Source organism: Garra rufa, chromosome 5 (genome assembly GCF_049309525.1).
Source record: "Garra rufa chromosome 5, GarRuf1.0, whole genome shotgun sequence".
Lineage (NCBI taxonomy): Eukaryota > Metazoa > Chordata > Actinopteri > Cypriniformes > Cyprinidae > Garra > Garra rufa.
The window spans coordinates 28,676,754-28,699,551 of record NC_133365.1 but is presented as its reverse complement, the minus strand read 5'-3'; the positions used below and the strand labels follow the sequence as shown (position 1 = coordinate 28,699,551).

Below are 22,798 nucleotides of genomic sequence, written 5' to 3'. Positions count from 1 at the left end.
AAACTTTTTGATTTCAAATAAATGCTGATCTTTTGATATTTCTATTCATCAAAGAATCCAGAAAAAGAACTACTCAACTGTTTTAAATATTGATAATAATAATAATAATAAAATGTTACAGCAAACCAGCATATTAGAATGATTTCTGAAGGATCATGTGACACTAAAGACTAGTAATGATGCTAAAAATTTTAGCTTTGATAACAGAAATTACATTTTAAAATATATTGAAATAGAAAACAGTTATTTCAAATCGTAAAAATATTAAAATGTTACTGTTTTTGCTGTACTTTGGATCAAATAAATGCAGGTTTGGTGAGTAGAAGAGACTTCTTAAAAAACATTTAAAATCTTACTGTTCAAAAACTTGACTGGTAGGATTTTAAATGTTTTCGTTGTTTTGCTGTAATCGTTAATAATCTGCAGTGTTGCCTCAGGAATTCGATGTATGCAATTTATTCCACATTGTAGCACCCAAAAGCTGCTCTTTATTTAACAACCCTTATACATAACATTATGTTGTTATTCTCGCATTTGTAATTGCAGTATTTAGTTGAAATACAAGTTGTTAAACTAGTGAGTCTGAAACTTGATGCAGTCGAAAAGCTCTTTTGGAAGCTGCGGCTCGTGACGTCAGGAGAGGCTCTGGCGCTCTGGCTCACAATTGGTCCAGGGATGCTGCGCGAGAGCTCTGTCACCCGAGCAGCCGCTGCCGCGCGCTGGCCAAGACTCTCGCATCTCTGAAACAAAATCTCCTTTACACTCCAAAACAAACGGACTGACACCATCAACAGCGATACAATATTTCCAAACCCCGGCGCCGCTGAGCGGAGACCGAAAAGGAGCCAGCGAAGCAGTGTTGTTTTGAACTGTCTTTTTGTTTTCTGAGAGTGAATGTTGATTTGTTTATCTTTTCGTAGTTTGTCAGGCAATGGTCGCGAGAATCTTTTTGGAGAGGGCGCTGCGCGTGTGCGTGAGGGCTCGTTAAACACACAGACGTCTCAAGTGTCGGGTGCGCGCTAATGAATAGACTTCACTGAATGGATTTTTATATTTAGAGCGTTAATGCGCCTCTTCTCCCAACGGGAAATAGTGGACAGCGAGGCAGAGACGGACGCGCGCAGAGACCCAGCAGAATGGCATTTTTATGACATTTAAAGCTTCAAGAATCAAACGGACAGCTCGGACAGGAGACGCTGACCGGTTTTTATGTGCTTTCGGTGCGCTAAACGCGACGTAAACTCCAGCCGATGACAAAATGATGGCTGGCGGGGCAGTTCAGCAGAACGGGATCTTCTCTACTCCTCAGCACCTCTCACTATCGCCACACATGGACGCGGATCTCTCCGATTCCCGAAAGAGACCCCTGGAAACACCGACTGAAGCGAGCAACACCAAGCGCTCTAACACCGGAGGTAAGATCGACAGTTCGCGGGGGTTTAGGCAGCGCTCGGGCCTGCTGCTCCAAATAAGTCAAGTCAAAACGACACACTTCAGTATGCTTGAGTCGCGTGTCTACTCCAGTTTTACGAGTGTTTATCTAACATTAAATAACTGCTGTTTGACTCTGCGGAGGTTCAGACGGTTTTGACAGATTCGTCCATATTTTTTTAGTTTGTAAAGTGGCCGTTTTAAGCACCTGTGAAATTAAATGCTACAGCAGTGTTACAGACAATTAAAACGAGTCGCATCTGTCCAGCCTGACCCTAAATGACCCGGTGGGGTGATGTGCAGTGTGGCGGTGGCCGTCCCTCTGGGACTCAAGCTAAATTGAGCAGAAAATGAATGAAAGGGAGAAAGCGCACATGCTGCTGTAGTTTAATCCCTATTCATATGCAGTAACAGACTCCAGTGGAAACAAAAGATTGAATCCCTCTCTATAGCGTCGTGTGGAGCTCTTAATACATATCCAAAAGAGCATTAGAGTCCATCTTGATTTTAAAAAAAAAGTTTCCTTGAGGTGTTTCTGATCATGCAAATCACTTGTGCGCAAAGCAAAACGGCCATTAGTTTTCTTTACATACTAAGTCATTTTAATAGACATAGTATAATCAATTTCTAGGCAGGATTTTGTGGCCGGTTCAGATTCGGATCCATATTTCTTCTTCAGACGGTGGTCTGAGTCATTGCTCTTTAAATAATAGCGAAGAAGAAGGTCACGTGATAAACGCAAAGTTATGTTCTAGAGCGCTTCTTTTACTGCATACGTGCGTGTTTGGATATTTAGGATTGGAGAAAAGCGAAAAGAACGTTTTAGTAACGTTATGCATGAACATGTCTGTGAGTTTTGCTCACGGAGCGGCAGTTCCCGCTGTGGAGCCCCGGTGCAGCTGTCCACCGACTGTTTTATCACCCCGCAGTACGGTGTAGGGACACACACTGCCGCGCTCGTCTTATAGATTAGGCCTATGCACAGTTTATGTCTGTCGTTGTTCAGAACTAATGAGGTGAACCAAGTGTGTTATATATAGGGTTGTGTTTAGGGAAATTTATGTGTTTAATTCGTTGAGGCCTTGACTTTAAATCCTTTTGAACAGACAGTTGAACTATAGGCCAATGTTTTTTTTTTTTTTTTACTAATTAGTACTCACTATATGCTTTTTATAAATGCAGTGTTATTAATAACATGTTAGTAATAGTACTAGTAGAAGCAGTGGTAGTATTAGGCTAAATAATGTGGCAAATTATGTAATTTTAAAATAATTTATACAAACTTTGTAAGGACTGTATAGTGTTTAGCTTTTTAGTTTATTGTTACTAAACCTTTATAAACTGAAGGCTAGCTAGCTAAAGTCCTGTTATACACAAAACAAAAAATTAAATCAGTGAAGTAAATTCAAATGTGACCCTGACGGGACGGATATATTTGTAGCAATAGCTAAAAACACATTGTATGGGTCAAAATTATAAATTTGTTTATGCAAAAATCATTAGGATATTAAGGTAAAATCATTTTCCATGAAGATATTTTGTAAATTTCCTACTGTAAATATATTAAAATGTCATTTTTGATTAGTAATATCCATTGCTAAGAACTTTATCTGGACAACTTTAAAGGCAAATTTTATTTTCCTCAATATTTAGATTTTTTTTGCACCTTCAGATTCCAGATTTTCAAATAGTTGTATCTCGACCAAATATTGTCCTATCCTAACAAACCATACATCAATGGAAAGCTTATTCAGCTTTTAGATGATGTGTAAATCTCAATTTAAAAAAAATTACCCTTATGACTGGTTTTGTGGTCCATGGTCACAAATCACTGCAGCGCTTACAACCTAACCTGATACGTTCACTGCATTATTAAACTACTTTAAATTCAACCACTACTGATGCATAAAATCAAGCCGAAACTCTGAAAACTCATATTTGAGTTTAAAAATTGAGAAATTAGAGAAAAGATTGTGGCCGTTATTAATTGGAGGGAAATTTTTTTTTACTAGTGTGTATGACAGCTTTTGTCAAAGCATGTCATTCAACACAGTTTAGAGATCAGTCATTTATGTAGTCAGCAAGTTTATTTCTTTGTTCATTAGCAGTTCAGACCACCGTTCATTGTGTTCACCTATCTAGCTTTGTTAATTAAAGCATAATCCTATCAATGAATGAACCCTTCCCCCTTGCATGACCTTTGACCCAAAGACAGCGACGAAGAGGACGGTCAGTGATTGAGCTCCTCTTTATGCCCTCCCTTTTGTAAACAGCCATTGATTGCTGATGCTAATTTCACCAGTGCGCACACAGTTAGTTACTTAGCATGTGTCTGTGTGCGCGTGTGTGCGTGTGTGGCCTCTTACCCGTCGCAATTGAAATGGCATGTTAATGTTGCTAATGGAGGTTTTGGCAGAGCTATTTATGTTGGTGTTTTTTGTGTGGTTCCGTATTAGATCAAAAGGTGCGAGCGAGAGAGAGCGAAAGCGAGCGAGAGAAGGACACAGGTGCCCTTGCAGTGTGTGGTGACGTGAGTTGACTGTGAATTGGGCAGGTGGTGGAGAAAGGAGGGGCTAGAAAGAGAGAGAGGGCTCATGTATTCTAGAATGTCCAGTGGATGTGTTGAACGTGATCGGTTTGCCTGAGCAGAAGCATCCGTACTTCTGCATGCTGCATCCGAGACACCCAGCAGAGCGCGTTGATATAGCTAGTATGGATATGTAGAGAATTTATCAAGTTCAGCTGAAAAGAGCTACTATGCAAATGAAGTATGACCCTGGGACCGAGCTCGTGCGCCCTCCCCCTGCCACGTACGGCGCGCGCCCGCACGCGCTGGTTGGGTATAGCGTCTTTGGATTTATAGGCAGTAATTTAGTTGGCCGGCCCCTTGGCGCTCTGCGGCAGATCCTTTCTGCCATTTTCAGAAATCTCTCTCTCTCGCTGTGTTTCCAACATGGCCGTCCGAGGAGCCCACCGCCTCCCCGCTTTCGCTCTATACCTCCTCTCCGTTCACGCAAGGTCACTCCCTCGCACTTTCTTTCACTTATTTCTCTTTCGTTTCCTCCGCAGCCTCCCTCCATCCTACCTTTTCATATTTCACCCAAACATGAGCGAGGCGCTACGTCTTTTATAGTGCTGCGTCAAAGTGGCGAGGGTGGGGGGGGGTGAGAAAGAAAGCCTTGGTGTGTATGTGTGTGTGCGCGTGTGTGTGTGTGTGACGCTGGGGAGGGGTGCGGGGTGATTGGACACGCTAGGTGCCTCTCTGTAGAATGCAGCACAGGGCTGGAGCTCTCGCTGAATATGGATGAGAAGGAAAGCAGAGGGTGATGCAGTAGGAAGATTCCCCCCGTCAGTCCGCCTCTGCCTGAACAATACCAAGCCTCTCCGCTTCAAACACTCACTCACACACATACACACACGCACGCGCACACACATACACGCACACCACACGGCAATTGCATTGCCATCACACACAATCAGAGAAAGAGAGAGAGAGGGAAATTGAGGGAGAGAGAGCAAGAGAGAGAGACGGGGGCTGACTGCGGGTATGGAGGGGAGGATGCGCTGACGTTGTCCCCCTCTCGGATACGAACCTGGGGAAAAAGGTTGACTGGCCACATTCCTTGACGGCGGCAGAGCTCCTATGATCAGCCTGCAATCGGGCATCGCTCACCGGTCCAGCCTCTCGGCGTCCATGGCTATCTGAACCCCACCTCCAGCACGCTACAGCAGAATGGGTAAGAGATTCTGTCCCCTTTTGTTGACTTGTTGAATGCGCGTGCGGACGAGTTGACCGTTTCGCTTTGCGTCTTTCGTTCTTTCGCCCTTTCTTTTCCCGTACCTCAGTTGGCGTCTCTTCATTCATTCTGTGGGAAGGAGAGGCTTGCTTGTCCTTGCAGTGTGCCTAGGACAGGCCCTCCTTTTCACATGCAGAGTGTGTGTGTGTGTGTGTTGCATGGGGGTGGGGGGTTTTAACAATGCAATCCCTCTTGACCCACTCCCTCTGTGTGTTTGCATGACACTCTGTTCACACTCTATGTGCTGTGTGTAATCATAGGTTTGAGCCCGTAACCGTCTGACTGCGTTAGCGGCTGTGTAAGTATGGCTCACTGGCAAACAGCAGCAACAGATTGTATTATTTACTCAGACACTCACTGCTGAAAACCTGTTACACCAGCTTTCCTTACATCATCGCCGCAAGCAGGAGCGCACGGGTGAGGAGTGCTCCCAAAGCGCTCGCCATTCTCAAATCACTGCTGCATGAGAATGTGCCCTAGGTTTTCCTTTTAACAACAGGTAAGCGGCAGCAGACCTTCCCGTTGGCTCTTCACGCCTTCCGAATGTCACCTCCAAGTCGTCTCGGAAACAATTGCGAGGCGGCTGCAGCGGAGAGAGTGAAGTTTTCCATTCCTCGTCGGCCAAGGTCAAACGGTCCCCACGCCGCCTCTCAATAAAAAACGGCTGCCGGAGGTTCGCTTTCCTGCGACGCTTTGGCGCGCCATACTTCAGTGATTGCAAGAGCCCTGATTGCCCTTTCTCTATCTTTTCCGTTCGTACAAACGCGCTCACTCTTTCCTTATCTCCCCTCCGGCTGCGCTCTTCAAAAACCTCCATCATGGATTCCTGAGCGTGTGTCCACTGCGTCCTGTCCTCTTCCTCCGTTCACTGCAAACTGCCCTCATTAAACGGTCCCTCTAACAGTGTCTGCATTCATTCCATTCACACTCGCACCCTCCCCTTTAACAGACCGGTCATTGATAAGATCGGGATCTGCCCAGCTGTGTGTGCGAGTGTGTGTGTTTGCTCGGCTGCAGCGAGCATCGTGGACTGGAATCCTATCATTACCTGTCAGTCAGTCAGTCATGTGTGTGTGTGTGTGTGTGTGTGTGTGTGAGAGTGTGTGTGGCAGGGAGCATTGAGTCGGGTGAGGCAATGATGTAATGCGTATCCCACTGCGCACCTGGAGCGCTGCAGAGGACAGGTACAGATTGAACCTCTCTGCAAAGCTCCGTCCAGATATCGGTTGTATCCACTAGCCCCTCTCCAGGGCCCTACGAAGGGAGCTAGTGTCCTTGTGTATGACGTCGTCGCAAGATGAAGTATTTTGGTATGCTGCGTGTGTTTTATCGAGAAACCCTGAGGTCAGTCCCGGTGCAGAGAATAATAATTCTCTCACCCTCTGACATTTGCACATATTCATTTAACAAATGATTTTCTCTGGAGTGACTGAGCACAGAGCAAAGCCAGTCAGTCAGGGAGAGAGAAAAGAGAGGGATGAACAAAAGAATAGCAGTGCTGCAGATAACAGCTTTTAGATCTGTATAACAGAGACGGGAATGCAGTTTTCATTCCCCTTTCCTGGAGTTGCACGCATTTCTGTAGGAACCTTTGGAACGTATGGCTCTTCTATGTTTCTATCGAATTGTCTTTTCAATTTAAATTCTGCTTGGGTATCTTTCTAACTGTGCACTGCACGTTCAGCTGCGCTTAAGCGACTTATACTGCGTGTGAGCTTGCTTCTTTCTTTTTTCTTTCCTTTCTTCCCTGTTTTTTTTTTTTTTTGTCTTCCTGTTAGACTAGATAATGTATTACAACTGAAGCTAATGTTCGCTTTGATCCTGATGCCATCTACTAACTGGCCCTCCCACTCTTGGCTTGATTATATATGCCTGGGCTGACAATTATATTTCTCTGGATTTCCCAGATTCCCCAGTTTTCTGGTATTAATGGGATTGTCTGGATAGGACGATTGATCATGTATTGACTGGACTGGCCTTCCAGTTGTCAGAGTGTGTGCTGCATTTCTGGAAGAACTGCACACGTCGCTCCACGCTGAATGATTCACGCCAGCATTAGTTCACAGGTGAACGCGGTGACGTGTACGACATGTAGTGGACTTTGCTGTTATTTTGAATGTATCAAACGTTCCCACAGGAGAGTCAATCAGAGTTGCTTAGAGACCATAATATTTTCACCTTCTCCCTGCCGCCCCTCCCCTCTCCTCTTCTCCTCATCTGTCCTCTCCCCTCCTAGTCGCTGTTTTCCTCTACCACTCTCTGGAACAGTCGGTCGAATATTCCTTTCTTTCTTCCTTCCATGTTTTTCTCATCCTTTGCATGTTTTTTATTTATTATTAGCGTGTTTTGCGCTTATCCTGCAGTCTTTCTCTCTCTCCTTGTATCTCTGACTCTCTCTCCTCCTCTCTGCAGTGGTAAAGGGTCAGCTGCTGGAGACTGGGGGCATTTGAGTCTGCGAAACCCATCTTATCTCTCAGCTTTACTACAGTCGCTGAAAGACACTGATGTAGTACACAAACACGATGTATTTTTGTACCTTCTTCCATTTTGTCACATAATACACTAATGCACTGAAAATAAGAAACACCGTCTTAACTGCAAACCCATTTAAAATAGTCATTGATTCGTTTTAGCTATGCCAACAGTAACATTGACTTGAGCAGTATGATGTCAATGTGACTGCATGTTTAGTGGTAAGGGAGTTCGATGACTCCAATGTAAAAAAAAAAAAAAAAATTGATGTGTTGAAATCACCTTCTGGTTCTTCCCTTGCTTTAGCAATGGACTCTGGGCCATATGTTGTGTTTAGGATGTGTAATATTGTGGTTGGAGAGGGAAGCCTCGTCCCCCCGGGAACCTCTGAGTGACTTATGCGCTGTTGGCTGGGTTCTTCAGGACAAATCTGAGGATTTAGCATCCATATGCTCCTGCCTGAACAGCCTTCCAGGCAATTACCCACAAGCCCACGGCCTCAGTATAGTGAAGCGCTACAGACTGCCTACACACCACCCGCCACACACTCGCACTTAAACCTCAACTTCTGACTGTGACACTGAACCTCCACGCTGAGCATCTGAGCGGTTTGTCGGCTGGTCGGCCGTTTGTGTGTGTGAGCGAGGGAGGGAGATGGCGAAGAAGATAGTGAAGGACACAAAACACAGAGATAGTTTGGTTAAATTTAGACCTCTACCAACCCAAAGCAGGTCACTTTATCTCTGCATGGGGAAAAAGTGGGACAGAGGCAGAATCAGTAGGAACTCATCAGGGAAAGAAAGAGAGCAAGAAAAAGTGAAGAAAGAAATACAGAGAAATGAAAAAGGAGAGGAAGTGAACAAAAAAACCAGACGGTATTTTCATGTTTAGTTTGTGTATTGTTTCAAAAGGAGGAGCCGTAATGAGGTAATGATGGTGCGCTCGTGTGGCCTCTGGTTGGCTTTATAAGGTTTTCAGACTGTTATATAATCTTACTACGGTTTTACAGAAATGTGTAACACATCCCAAAAGTCCTCTGAATTAAATATGACTACAGAAAACAAAAAGAAATATTCAATTATATTTCAACTGCACTTTATTTTACAGTATGTGTACTTGTACGTACAATCAATGTACTTAACTAAGAAAGTATCGTAATATGTGACCCTGGACCACAAAACCAGTCTTAAAGGAGTAGTTCACTTTCAGAACAAAAATTTACAGATAATGTACTAACCTCCTTGTCATCCAAGATGTTCATGTCTTTCTTTCTTCAGTCGTAAAGAAATTATGTTTTTTGACTAAAACATTTCAGGATTTCTCTCCATATAATGGACTTCTATGGTGCCCCTGAGTTTGAACTTCCAAAATGCAGCTTCAAAGGGCTCTAGCTCGGCAAGACAAGCATTTGAGATTAAAAAGTATGTAAGTTTTAGAAAATAACCGATCATTTCACTAGATAAGACCCTTCTTCCTCGGCTGTGATCGTTTAGAGCTCTTTGAAGCTGCATTTTGGAAGTTCAAACTCGGGGGCACCATAGAAGTCCATTATATGGAGAGAGATCCTGAAATGTTTTCCTCAAAAAACACCATTTCTTTACAACTGAAGAAAGAAAAACATAAACATCTTGGATGACAAGGGGGTGAGTACATTATCTGTAAACTTCTGTTCTGAAAGTGAACTACTCCTTTAAGTAGCACAGGTATATCTGCAGCAATAACCAAAAATACATGGTATTGGTCAAAATTATGCCAAAAATCGTTAGGATATTAAGTAAAGATCATGTTCCATGAAGATATTTTGTAAATTTCCTACCATAAATATATCAAAACTTAATTTTTGATTGGAAATATGCTAAGAACCATCTTTAAAGGTGATTTTCTCAGTATTTGAATTTTTTTGCACCTTCAGATTCCAATTTTTTTAAATAGTCGTATCTCAACCAAATATTGTCCTATCCTACATCAATAAAAAAACGTATTTATTCAGGTTTAAATCAAATTTATTGCTGTATAAATCTCAATTGTAAAAAAAAATTACTCTTATGACTCTTATGGTTTTGTGGTCCAGGGTCATATATAAATATAAGGTAACTAAGTTAGGTTCAGGGTTAGTACCTAGTTATTACCCAGTTAATGTAATCACTATAATAAGTACCTAGTATGTACATGTAGAACACAACTGTAAAATAAAAATTATAATTATTAACTGTTAGGTACAGAGAATTAAACACCTCAGACCTTTCTGCGATGCTGTTATTTTTTTCATTGTACCACAATGGGATACCATATGACATACATCTGATTTGTTAAAAATATTAGAATTGAGAAGTTTTCATTTCACATCTAACTTTGTGTTTGTTTCTTGTGTGCGTGTTGCAGAGGAGGGTGAATATTTCCTGAAGGTGTTGATTCCCAGCTATGCAGCTGGTTCAATCATCGGTAAAGGGGGGCAAACCATCGTCCAGCTTCAGAAAGAGACTGGAGCCACCATCAAACTGTCCAAATCTAAAGACTTCTACCCAGGTATGAATACATTTTTTTTTGTCTTGCTTTAATAATGATGAACATAACTTATTCCAGATCTCAGCACATGTCATTTTTTGTTTATTTTGAATTAAACAGTTCCCATCTATTTATAATTGATGTTATTAAATCTTTGTTATAAATCCTCACAGTTAAATCATTTTATTTACTGTGCAACATATGGTGGAGTTAATGGTGCCCTGCATAAATCTCTTTCACACTAAACACTCTTGAAAATAAAGATCATTCAAAGGTTTTCTTTCATCTTCTTATCTGTAACTATTTTTCACTGTAAAGGATTTTTAGAGATAAAAATGTTTGGGGTTCTACTGTGGCATCAATATGTTTGGTTTATTTTTAGGAATGAAGGAATAAGGTTTTACATGTACATTTTTTGTGCAATCTTCACTCCTACTGATAAACTTTCTTTTTTTTAAACCAGTAGATTTTTGCAAGTAAAAAATCTATAGTACTAGAAAACAAGCTTGTAAGTTTTCTGAATATTATGCAGAAGGTCTGACAGAGTACACCGTGGTAAATTAATGTGAATGAGTCCGTTTACAGATGTTGGCCTGTTTGTGTCATTGACTATAGTATCTTTTCCACCATGTGCCATTAGGAAGCTGCTTTATGTTGTAGCGTGAAAAATAAAATCGGCAGAGAATGACAGTGGAAAATGTGCCCATAGGGAGAGAAAATATGTGAGAAAGAGAGAGAGAAAGTGTGTGTGTGTGTGTGTGTGTGTGTGTCGCAGCCGTGAAGCGTACAGCTGAATATTGTGAGCATAATTTGTCTGTGAATAGCTATGTTTTCATTCATTAAACACACCCGTTACAACTAAAACTATCCTGAGACCACCTGTTCTGCCTTTCACCCTTGCTTACCGCACTAACACACACAAACACACATTCTCGCTCGTCTTCTCACTTGCTTGCGCAGTTTCATTATCCTGCAAATTCACCTTTCATCATTCCACCATTTTTAAACTATTTTAGAGATTTCAAAGAAACTGAAAAATTTATTTTCAGTGTGTTTATCCTAACCGCACAACATCATAGTAACACACAACATATACAGTCAAACCAAAAATTATTCAGACACCAGATATTATTTTTTGATATTTGTTTACTAGTGGGTGCAGGACACTATAGTTCATTATAGTGAGGATAGCAAAATAAAATAAACTGTGACATATACCCAAACATTCTTTATACATTGGAAAAATTTGGGACAAATATTATTCAGACACTTGTTTTTTTTTAATTGCTTCACCACAGACTGAAAAATAAATTAAGCATTGCTTGGTAATTGGTTAACAAAGTATTAATATTTGTGTAAATACTGTCATACTAACAGTTGTCTGAATTTTTAGTTGATTGTAATACATTGCATACCTTTCTATCAAAGTTATCTGACATTATCAAGAGGAATTTGTTCTAACACAGTTTAACTCTTAGTTCTTGTCATATTTTATTACCATTTTTGAAACTATAAAAAAAACTGTGATAATGTGAGAAATGTTGAAGGTGTCTTAATAAATTTTGGTTTGACTATATAGTACAACTAGCCAGAGTTGTGTACTATTCAGAATTGAAAATATCTTCAAGTTCCATTTGAGGTTTTTAATTTAAAATGAATCCTAATTTGAATTGAGGTAATAAACAGGATGCAGAATTGCAATTTGAATTTCAATTATTTTTAATTTTGCATCTTTACAAGAAAATTCATGTAAGTGCTATAAGTGTTATAACTCTGTTATAAAAAGCAAAGTTTGCATGTTGCCTTGACAAAGCTTTTTTCTTTTGACCTTTTACGCCATTTTTTAGTTTATATAGTAATATATTTAATCTTAAGATAGACTATAGTTTACCAAAGTGGAAGAACAGTAATTTTCCAGAATGCATTATCTAAGTTAAATGTATTTTACTTATATAATGAATAATGTTGTGACCAGTTTAATTGAATTCAAATTCCAACTCATAACTTAAAAAGGAAGTTAATTCTTTAAATCAGAATTTTGCCAAACCCTGAGCACAACAAGCAGTGCTGCTTGGCACAAACACCAGTACATCCTCAATCATTCTGGTCTCTGATATAATAGCAGCTTTTCTTCCAGACCTCATTTATCTTATGAGACGGTGAAAGGGAAACATTTAAACTCTCTCTGGCTCGCAAGAGAGCTATAAAAAGAATTCACCTACAGCTGAGCGGTTTTACTCCAGCCAGCGTGTTTTACCACACACACACACTCTAGTCTGTCACACATGTAAATTACAATTCAGTCTTTTCTTAAAACTTATTTAACCGCAGACTCTTACCACAAACCACACGTCCTGAACAAGAGAAGGACTCAGATTAACACAGCACACACACACACACACACACACACACACACACACACACACACACACACACTCTCTCTCTCTCTCTCTCGTACATGCTTTATTGGAGCATGTTTTATTTGTAGGTCTTGAAGAGCAAATGTTGAAACCGAGGGAGAATTTGTGGCTTTGGTGTGTGTGTGTGTTGTGCTGTGTTTCAGATACGAGTGTGATCTAGTTTAAAAACAAATCAAAGCCGAGGAACAAACACTTGGTCAAGTATGCATGTGTGCTGGAGCAAACACACACATGTGCGGTTATATCTCCGCACTGTTGCCCGGAAACAAACACACACACTACCAACAACCTACATGCCTTCGCTTCCCACATCTCTCTCCCTGAAATGAAATGGAAGATGATCATGACAGTATATTTAGGACATTGAATGATACTTTCCACCACAAGACTGAACAAATCCTAACTTGAATTCAGGTCGACACAATACGCAGAACAATAATTCATTGTAGATTTTGCTAGTCATGGTCAAACAGGTCCAGTCCAGCGTGGGCTTTTTGGGTTCTCATAGTTACAACAGTATTCTCGACGGGTCAAGCGCTTCAGGACAGTGATATAGCAGAGATTAGTAGATTGTGTGCGTGTGTGTGTCCTGGACATTTATGTGGCGTGTCCCATGGGAGTGATGTGGTTAGAGAGGACAGGTTCAGAATTCTGTGCATTCAGTTTGAATTACATCATGCAGACAACTTCATCTGTTTTTTCCCCCTGTGTTACAACAGCCCTTTTCATTATTTCTGATACATGCATTTATACTGAAAAGAAATAGCTTTTTTGAAAATGTAATGTGTGTTTCCATGACCGTATGAAGCTATTTCAAATGGTACTTACAGCTCCAAGGTCATGTGTTCAGCTTCCAGAAAATTCATGAAATGATAATATGTACACCTTGAATACGGCTTTGGATAAAATTGTCTGCCAAATTTAGAAATGTAATTTAAATACAACAACACATCTGTATGCATATTATGTATGCATTGCTTATATACAATAAATATACTATACTACTACTGTTCAAAAATTGAACTTCATATTCATCAAAGAAACCTGAAAAAAATTAGGCAGCACAACTGTTTTCAGCGTTGATAATAAGAAGAAATGCACACCAAAGTAGAGCTGCAAAACTATTAGTCGTGATTAATCGATTCAAAATAAAAGTTTATGTTTGCATACTATATGTGTGTACTGTGTATATTTATTATGTATATATAAATACACACACATATATGTATATATTTAAAAAACACTTATATATAGTATATAGTTATATTATACTGTATATAAATATTCCACAATCTAACAGTCTAAATCAAACATATTTTTTGTATTTATATATACATAATAAATATACACAGTACACACACATATAGAATGCAAACATAAACTTTTATTATGAATCAATTAATCACGACTAATTGTTTTGCAGCTCTACACCAAAGCAGCATATTATAATGATTTCTGAAGGATCTTGTTTAAGACTTTGTTTAAGACTTGCTTAAGACTGCAATACTGGCTGCTGAAAGTTTAAAATATAACTATTTAAAATATATTCAAATAGAAAACAGTTGTTTTAAATTGTAATAATATTTTATAAATCTACTTATTTTTCATCATATAATGCTGCCTTTATGAGCATAAGAGACTTATTATAAAAACATTAGAAAATCATACAGACCCCAAACTTACATTTACACTTACTTTTACATTTAAATTTTAAATGTGAACCCTATATGCTAATGTTGTTTTTTCTTCTGTGTGTGTTTGGTCAGGTACGACAGAGCGCGTTTGTTTGATTCAGGGTACAGTGGAAGCTCTGAATGGAGTTCATAACTTCATCGCTGAAAAAGTTCGCGAGATGCCTCAGAGCAGTCAGAAGACCGAACCAGTCAGCATTCTCCAGCCACAGACTACTGTTAACCCTGACCGTGTTAAACAGGTTCGTTCATGAGGTTGATCTACTACTACACCGCATCAAATCCAGATGTACAAGTTCTTAGTTATTTAATGAATGATGTAGAATTAAACATATCAGACTTTGGAGTTTAGGAATTAAACATGCAAATTAGTTATTCCCCTAAAGCACAGCTTAGTTCATAATATTTGTAATATTTTGATTAGTTTGTTTATGGAATGACAGCACAGACAGTGAGTACATTTACATGCATTTAAATGAGTATTGAGTATAATTGAGTTTTGCATAGTGCATGAGCGTTTACATGACATTTTAGGAAGGTGAATTATTGCTTTAGACATACTGAAATCAATTTCTAAAGTGCATGTGAACGTACTAACTGTCAGCTATCTGACAGTGATAAGCAACACTGAAGACAGGCAAATATACCAGCCCAGAGGAGGCAGAGGGCAGGGCAGGCTGGTGGTTGTTCCCCAGGGAAAGAGTGGCTGAGAGGGGCAGCAAAGTGTGAGAGCAGTGGGTTATTTTTACCTGCTTGATCCTTGCAGAATGAGAAACAGAGAGGGAGTGAGAGAGAGAGCAGCTGCAATGTAAGACCGGGGATCAACAAATGGCTGATATAAGCACTGACCTAAGAGCCAGACCTTACAGACTCACACACACACACACACACACACACACACACACTATTATACACTCTTAAGCATACACAAGCATACAGGGTTACATATCATAAATGCAGCTCTCTTTAAATATGTAATGGCAATTTTTTACTGTGTAAGTGTGGACAAAAAACAAACATCTACATAACCAGCACAGACGCACTTGAGCTTATTGCAGCATCTATTTTTGGGGCTGTGTGCAGTCTCATGCATGTAATTCTGTTCCTCAATCAAAGTGACACTCCCCCTCCTCCACAGGCTAAACTGATCGTGCCCAACAGCACAGCAGGACTCATCATCGGTAAGGGTGGGGCAACAGTTAAGGCTGTGATGGAGCAGTCGGGAGCCTGGGTACAGCTTTCTCAGAAGCCTGAGGGCATCAATCTGCAGGAGCGTGTCGTGACAGTGAGCGGGGAGCCGGAGCAAAACCGCAAGGCCGTCGAGATCATTGTTCAGAAGATCCAGGAGGACCCACAGAGCAGTAGCTGTCTCAATATCAGTTACTCCAACATCACCGGCCCCGTGGCCAACTCCAACCCGACCGGATCCCCCTTCGCCAACTCTACAGAGGTGTTACCCAACGCCGCAGCAGCAGCTACAGCCTCCACGCTCCTCGGTCAGGCGGGTCTCGCGGGCATGGGAGGGTTCCCTACGGCCATGTCAAGTCTTTCCGGTAATGATCTGCTTGCCATTACATCTGCTCTGAACACTCTGGCCAGTTATGGCTACAATACCAATACACTGGGGCTTGGCCTCAACCCGGCCGCTGCGTCCGGGGTGCTTGCTGCCGTCGCGGCTAGCGCCAATCCGGCGGCAGCAGCCGCGGCCAATCTGCTTGCAACATACGCCAGCGAGGCCTCTGGAGGGGGCGGTCACCCTGCCGCACCTAGCTTAGGGGGCTTCTCGCTGGGCTCCCTAGCGGCCGCCACAGGGGCGTCTAATGGTTACCTTAATCCCTCATCCCCACTGGTGGCATCATCTCTGCTGGGCACAGAGAAGCTGGCAGAAGGCGGAAAGGAGGTAGTGGAGATCGCTGTGCCGGAGAACTTGGTCGGCGCCATCTTGGGAAAAGGCGGCAAGACTCTCGTGGAGTATCAGGAGCTGACAGGGGCGCGAATTCAGATCTCCAAAAAGGGAGAGTTCATTCCAGGCACACGCAATCGCAAGGTGACCATCACAGGGTCGCCGGCAGCAACGCAGGCCGCCCAGTATCTCATCAGCCAGCGAATCACATACGAGCAAGGTGTCCGTGCCACCAACCCTCAGAAGGTGGGCTAGGGATGGACAGGAGTGGGGAGGGGAACGACGAAAGCGAGGGAAACCAGAGAGAATGAATAGATGACTGAATGAATGAAATCGAGGGAGAGCGGGATGGGTTGGAGCGAGAAACATGTCCAAATATTTAAACACAAAATAAGGACGATTACAAAACAAACGACAAAAGATCTGATGGACCTGTGGATAGATAATCTGTTTGGGGAGAAATGTGATATTTTGTGACTGAAATTCTGCTGTATTTTTAAAGTTGTGTTACGTTGTGTAGGTCCGAGTATCGTGCCCTGGGGCACTCAGAGGAGGAGGAGATGAAACCTCACTTCCTCTCTCTTAGCCAGGGTCTTTTGGATTCTATGTTCAATTTTTGGCTTCCATTGCAGAACCCTCACAGTTTAGTTCATACCCGACCCACACCCTGAGCAAGGAGATTGGAGTTTGAAGCAGACCCCCTTTTGATATCAGTCAATTCAGTCTCCGCAACTGTAGTGTAGGCCTGAAATGAAAAGGAAGATACCTAAGAAACATTTCCATAGGTAATCTCGGTCACCCCCCCCCCCTTATTGTTTTCGACTGAGACTTAATCTCAAACACCTGCTGAAAGATTTTCAATCTGCATTACATTACTAATATCTCTGTGATTCTCCATTACAGTCAGTCTCTTTTAGATTTCCTCAAACCTGTAATTCCAGGTTGACCTGAATGTATAAAGACTTCCTGATATTGTTGGGGTTTTTTATATGTAAATAGAGTATCAAATTGAGATGCTGTCGAGAGTAGATAACTAACCTTCAGCCACAGACAGACAGAGGCGGACATCATACGTCAACGTTCAAATACTCAGCATTAGAGAACTGGAATGTAATACACATACATACAAGTGCAGTTTAGTCACGGGATCCCACTTTGGTGCTATAAGAAAACACATTTGAAAAGATTTTGTTGTCATATCTACTGATTTTAGCATTTATGGGAGAGTTTCTCTGAGCCCTCGTGAATTACTGGGGGCGATTTGCGATTTACTCACAAGACTGAGAGCGAGCGGATATTCAAAAGATCCCACTAGAGCAGAGACACAACGGTAGGATCATAAAAAAAGCTGTTTCGTCTCATTGACTTTTAACTCTTACTACAGAAAACCTTTGGACACACTACCAAGGAATTGAAGTCCTTAGAATCCTGAACTTGAAAAATAATTGGACCTGTTTAGACAGATGTACCTCTTAACTCCTCCTCTTCCTCTAATTGGAGGAGCCAGGCAATGTCTGTGCCTGTTTCGTTTGAAAGGAGCTCAGGTTGTCATACCTCATGTTTGTGAAGAAGGAGAAAGATTTCCAGTTTGTATGCAGTGCAGCAAAGTCTTGGGTGCATTACAGATGCCACCTCGTTCACGTCGCAGTTAATCCCTGTTTGCGTCAGACTGGCAGCAGAGGTGCAGTTGAGATAGTGAACGAGAGACTAAAACGACACAGCTTTTGTAACCTGTCTGAACTCATTCGAAGGCCAGAGGATGCTACTGTAACGACTGTCGACCTTCAGCCTTCCACTTCGCTGCGAGGCGAACTCTGGCAGGCTAAGCGATCATAATTCTGCTTCCTTTGAGAAACCAAACTGCAGGCCGTAGCGTCAGACGCACAGCTCCCAACGTTCTGAAGCATTGCCGGAGAGTTTGACAAGCTCTCCACCTTTTCCACTGATCAACAACAGCTCATCACAGTTGCACAGACTGGTGGTGATAGTTACTCATTAGTTAATTCCACAGTTGTACACTGCATCAAAACGTTTGCTGCTAACAGCATTTTCGGTCTTGCCAGCAATTGGCTCTTGCATGGAGAGTAAGCAGGAGCTCCCGTACAGGGCGAGCGATCGTCTCTGAACCACACTGTGAATCCAGCGGCCTGACGCCATCGAAACTATGGAATGTACTGTACATATTTCACACCATCGAGAGTGCGCCCACTGAGACACGGCGTGACGGAATAAAGCAATGAAACCGAGCGAGCACAAGAACACGGGCCGCGTGGCTCCGCTGTAGGAATGTCTACCTGTAGTTTACCTTGCTCTTTCGCAAAACCAGAGGTCGCCGAGGGTCCGATTCCCCCCCCCCCCATGCCCCGCGCCCCGCGCCCAGGCATGTCATTAATTAGCAGATCTCCATTTGAACCCTGGACTTCTATATATAACAACACTGCACAGCCCAATCTACTGCTGACCTACATACACACTCTAAAAGACATTCATCATCTCCCTCCAACTACCAGCCCTCTAATCTACTCGCTAGAGGGGAAGCGGAAACGTAGAAAAAGGAGGGAAGAGAGAGAGAGATGGAGAGAGAGGGCGAGAGAGTAACCTATTTATATCCATTACATAATTGTGAGGAATATTAACATTTTCACATCTCTCATGATTGCTGTTTAAACATATGCCATGCGCTTAATGTACTCCCGAACTATTTACTATGTTTCGGTACCAGCCGTGAGATATCAGGTTCTCAGAGTATAAATTATTGTTCCATACTGTTTGGAGATCAAACTGTGTACCTGATTTCAGAAGCACAAGCACTCGGTGCAGCAATATGAGGGTAATACGATAACAGAAAGGGAGACGTCATTTATATTTGGAGAAAAAACTGCTTGTTGACGCTCATGACATTAGGGTTAGTTCTGTCTCTCGCTCTCTCTGTGTCCTACCTCTGTCTTTGCACTACCTCTTTTTCTTCTCTCGTGTCTTGCTCTCTCACCACCTTTCCAGCTTTTTGTTGTCTCCCCTTTCCACTTTCGCTTTCTTCCCCTCCAGGCTGCCGGTCGCCACGGATGTGTTGTGTGTGTGTGTGTTTATCACGGAGGGTGTGCGCTTGTCTCCGCAAGGGGGCCGATGGGTATACCGCCCCGTGGTGAACGCCGTACCTCTGGATTAATACGCCACACGGTCTAACATTAATACATGTGATCAGATTCTCGTGCTCTCTGCCTGATCGATTCAGTATTCTACCTGAAACTAGCTAGAACAGGGAATCTGTGCTCTGAGAGAACGTAGAGGTTTGTAAACCCAGAGCAAAGACCTCTGGGTAAAAAAAGAAAAAAAAAGAACAACAAACGAAAAAAAAACCAATAACCTATGGGAGATGGATGTGATAGCCACCTCAAACTCAAACGATGACGTCACTGTCGTTTGTGCTCTGTGTTCTCTCTCCTCTCTCTGAGAACTATCGAAAATCATTTCTGCATTTTCCTTCGTTTTTTTAAAAATGAAACTGTGGAATCCGTCGCGTCTCATGTTCTTTGTGTACTTTGGTGTAGTTCCTCTAGTTTGTGGTCTAAATGCAGTCTTGCGCTGTTGGTTTCAGTGTGTGATTATCCGTTATACTCGTGTGGATGATGAAAGTGCCAATCAAGCCTGGTTAAGATTAGCTTTGCGATTTGTTTGTGCATTAGAGTTGCTCTCTTTGGAGTGCTGGTGTCCATATCTACGTCATTGATAATTTTAGATCGACTTAAAATGTAAAGAACTATTGGAAGCAATATTGTAGCATGTTGTCAAGTTTTGTGTTTTGTTATGTCTGTTGTATGAGCCTTTGGATTTACTACAAATTTTGAATGAATAGGTTTACATGTACTTTTTTGTAATACCGTAAGTTTAAAAAAATTAAAAAATGCTGCTATTTGATAAGTGAAATATACAGAAATATTTTAGTTGAGAAAAAAGAAAAAAAAAGAAACACACGTCTGGTCTGTTGATTAGGATTGTGCTCGTTTTTCGACAGGGGTATAAACGAGGTGTATCAATATTAATTACATAGACGCAGTAATAATAGTCAACCTGTGCCAAACTAGACCTTCACAGCTTCTTGACATGTAGGTGTGTGATGAAACATTAGATATCGATAACTTATTTAGAAGCATTGAACAAGTGCCAATCAATCAATATCTTTTAGTTCCAATGAAAAGATAATCAGCGAAGGAAAAAAAAAGAGACATAGCGCAATGTTAGCATTGTTTTGACCCCATAGCTACATAGACTAAGAGAAGACTTGTTTTATGCATCCATATGGTTTTTTAAAACACTCAGTAGAGGCATCCTGTGCATTCGTTTGACCTGTGGCTTCCGCACTGCTTTTAAGTCATATTTGTCTCTGTAGGTCGGCATGGAGTAGGCATACACATGTTATACGCATTCATAACACAGCCATTTATGAAAGTGTGTTTTGTGGATTTAGGTGTTATCTTTTTGCACGTCTCTATTGCATGATATCCAAGTGAATTATTGAGGGGTGGGAAATCAAAACAGACAAACATGAAAAAAGAAAACGAACAAATAAACGTCTTGCGTCGCTCCGGGACACACTTCTGCATGTGTCGCGAACGGAGCGCTCTTTTTTCTTTCTTTCTTTCTACCACTTCATTTGTGTTTCTCTGGTTTGTACCGCTTCTGTTTTTCTCGGTCAGATGGGTGTGGTCTTCTAAAGGCCAGTACACATAGGCCTAAGAACTGCAGCGTAACCATGGGAACTGGAGTCAATCAGGAATTCATAAAAGCGAGAGGATTCCAGTTTACGACGGCGGAATGTGTACGTACGTGTGAGACTCCATCCCTCGGCCTCTAATTTCAGGGGATAAATACCCATGCATGGAAAACGTCATTTGAGTTCGGGTTTTTTGGCTACAATCGTGTTTTGTTCATACGAGGAGTTGCGTTCATCAGTTTCAGACTTCTCTAGTTTCTCAGCTTGATTCTCCTAACCCCACATGTAATTTCTGAATGTATTTACATTTGCATAAACTGAAACAAAATGTTATTTCAATGTTAAATGTCTTTTAGGTGTGATGTTTACGGCGGAGGTTGTAAAGTTCATGTAGCTCGATCATATCTGTCAGTGTTAGGAAGGCCCAGAGCCACATTAGCACCCAAAATTCATTTCTCTCTCTTCCTGTCTGCTGATGCATCAAATGCACTTTACTGAGCATTAGGTCCCATCACAAACACACACAGTGTAACCTTCTACTGGATGCAAAACTGAACCAAGCAACCTGTTTTTAACATGGAGAACTTTGACAGATATATTGTTGTTTTTCCTGTTGTTGTGTTTTTATTCTTTTCCTTCTTTGGTGTTTGTAAATGAGTTGTACTTTTTTAAAGTGTGTTTATTTTTGTATTTCTGTTCATTTCGGGGAGGAGAGGTCAGAAGGAGAGTGTGTGTGATATCTGTCCTGCATTCCACTGTCTCTCCTGCTACATTCCCTTGTGTGTGTGCGTGTGTGAGCGCGAGTGAGAGCGTTTGCATGGGTGTGTGTTTGTGAGTGTCTAGATAATGACACGCAGACACTCTTGTTACCATTGTAAATGCCAACTGTGTGAAGCTGAACTGCTTTGAAAGTGAAAGGTGTTATTTTTGATTTTTAAAACTGTACGTTCTGTTCAGTTTAGAGGAATGGAAAATAAATTGCAGAAACCTCTGACAAGTTTGTGTTATCAATTAATTCCCACATTTTCTGTCTCATGTACTCCACGGCTGCAAGAACAACTTTTTATTAAGGGACACTCCACCAAAAAATGGATATTCTGTTTGTTTCCTTACATTCTTTTTTCTTTTGTCAAACATTTTTAAGTAGACATTTTTTTAATATTATTCAGGTAAATATATATATAAAAAAACAATTAATAGGTGAAAAATAGACCAGTCAAGCAGCATATATATTCTGTCATCCAAATTTATAAAACTTGCACACATTTCACATACTGTTTTTGAATGAAAAATGTTATTTTATACTAATATTAAAGTTATTTTTAAAAGAGTACTAATATTACAGGGGTTATTTGTAGAAATTAGAAACCCTTGTTATTAGCGACACCGGTGCCCGTTTTAAAGGATTAGTTCACTTCCAGAATTTTTTTAAAATAATTTAATAATGTACTCACCCCCATGTCATCCAAGATGTTAATGTCTTTCTTTCTTCAGTCGCAAACAAATTAAGGTTTTTGAGGAAAGCATTCCACGCTTTAAAAAAAAATCTGTAAAATTTAGGTGTAAAACTAGCAGCTGTGGTTGTCAGAATTTTGCCATAAAAAATATGGTAACAACATTTTAGGTTTTACAGATTTAACTTAAATTTACATTTAAATACCGTAATTTTATTAACTGACATAATGTTAATATACCAACCTATGGAAGTACTGAAATATGTTTTGTACCTTTGTAATGCACTGATAACCACCAAAAGCAGATGGTGATGGGCAAGTCACATGATCAATGCATCTTCAAAAGGTTCTACATGATCCCAGCCAAGAAAAAAGGGTCTTCTATAGTGAAACGACTGGTAATTTTAAAATGTA

General features: G+C 41.2%; 1 protein-coding gene across 2 annotated transcripts; it reads left to right on the top strand.

The window, feature by feature from the left end:
• Positions 1-711: 711 nt before the first annotated feature.
• Positions 712-21,927, top strand: nova1 (NOVA alternative splicing regulator 1). 2 transcript variants are annotated; one of them, XM_073840929.1, is made up of 4 exons: positions 712-1,415; positions 10,083-10,226; positions 14,392-14,558; positions 15,455-21,927. In XM_073840929.1, the coding sequence occupies exons 1-4, from the start codon at positions 1,259-1,261 to the stop codon at positions 16,472-16,474; spliced, it is 1,488 nt and encodes a 495-aa protein (XP_073697030.1). In that variant the 5' UTR covers positions 712-1,258; the 3' UTR covers positions 16,475-21,927. The 2 variants fall into 2 exon arrangements, with proteins under 2 accessions (XP_073697030.1, XP_073697031.1); XM_073840930.1 differs by lacking the exon at positions 712-1,415 and adding an exon at positions 4,722-5,168.
• Positions 21,928-22,798: the final 871 nt, after the last annotated feature.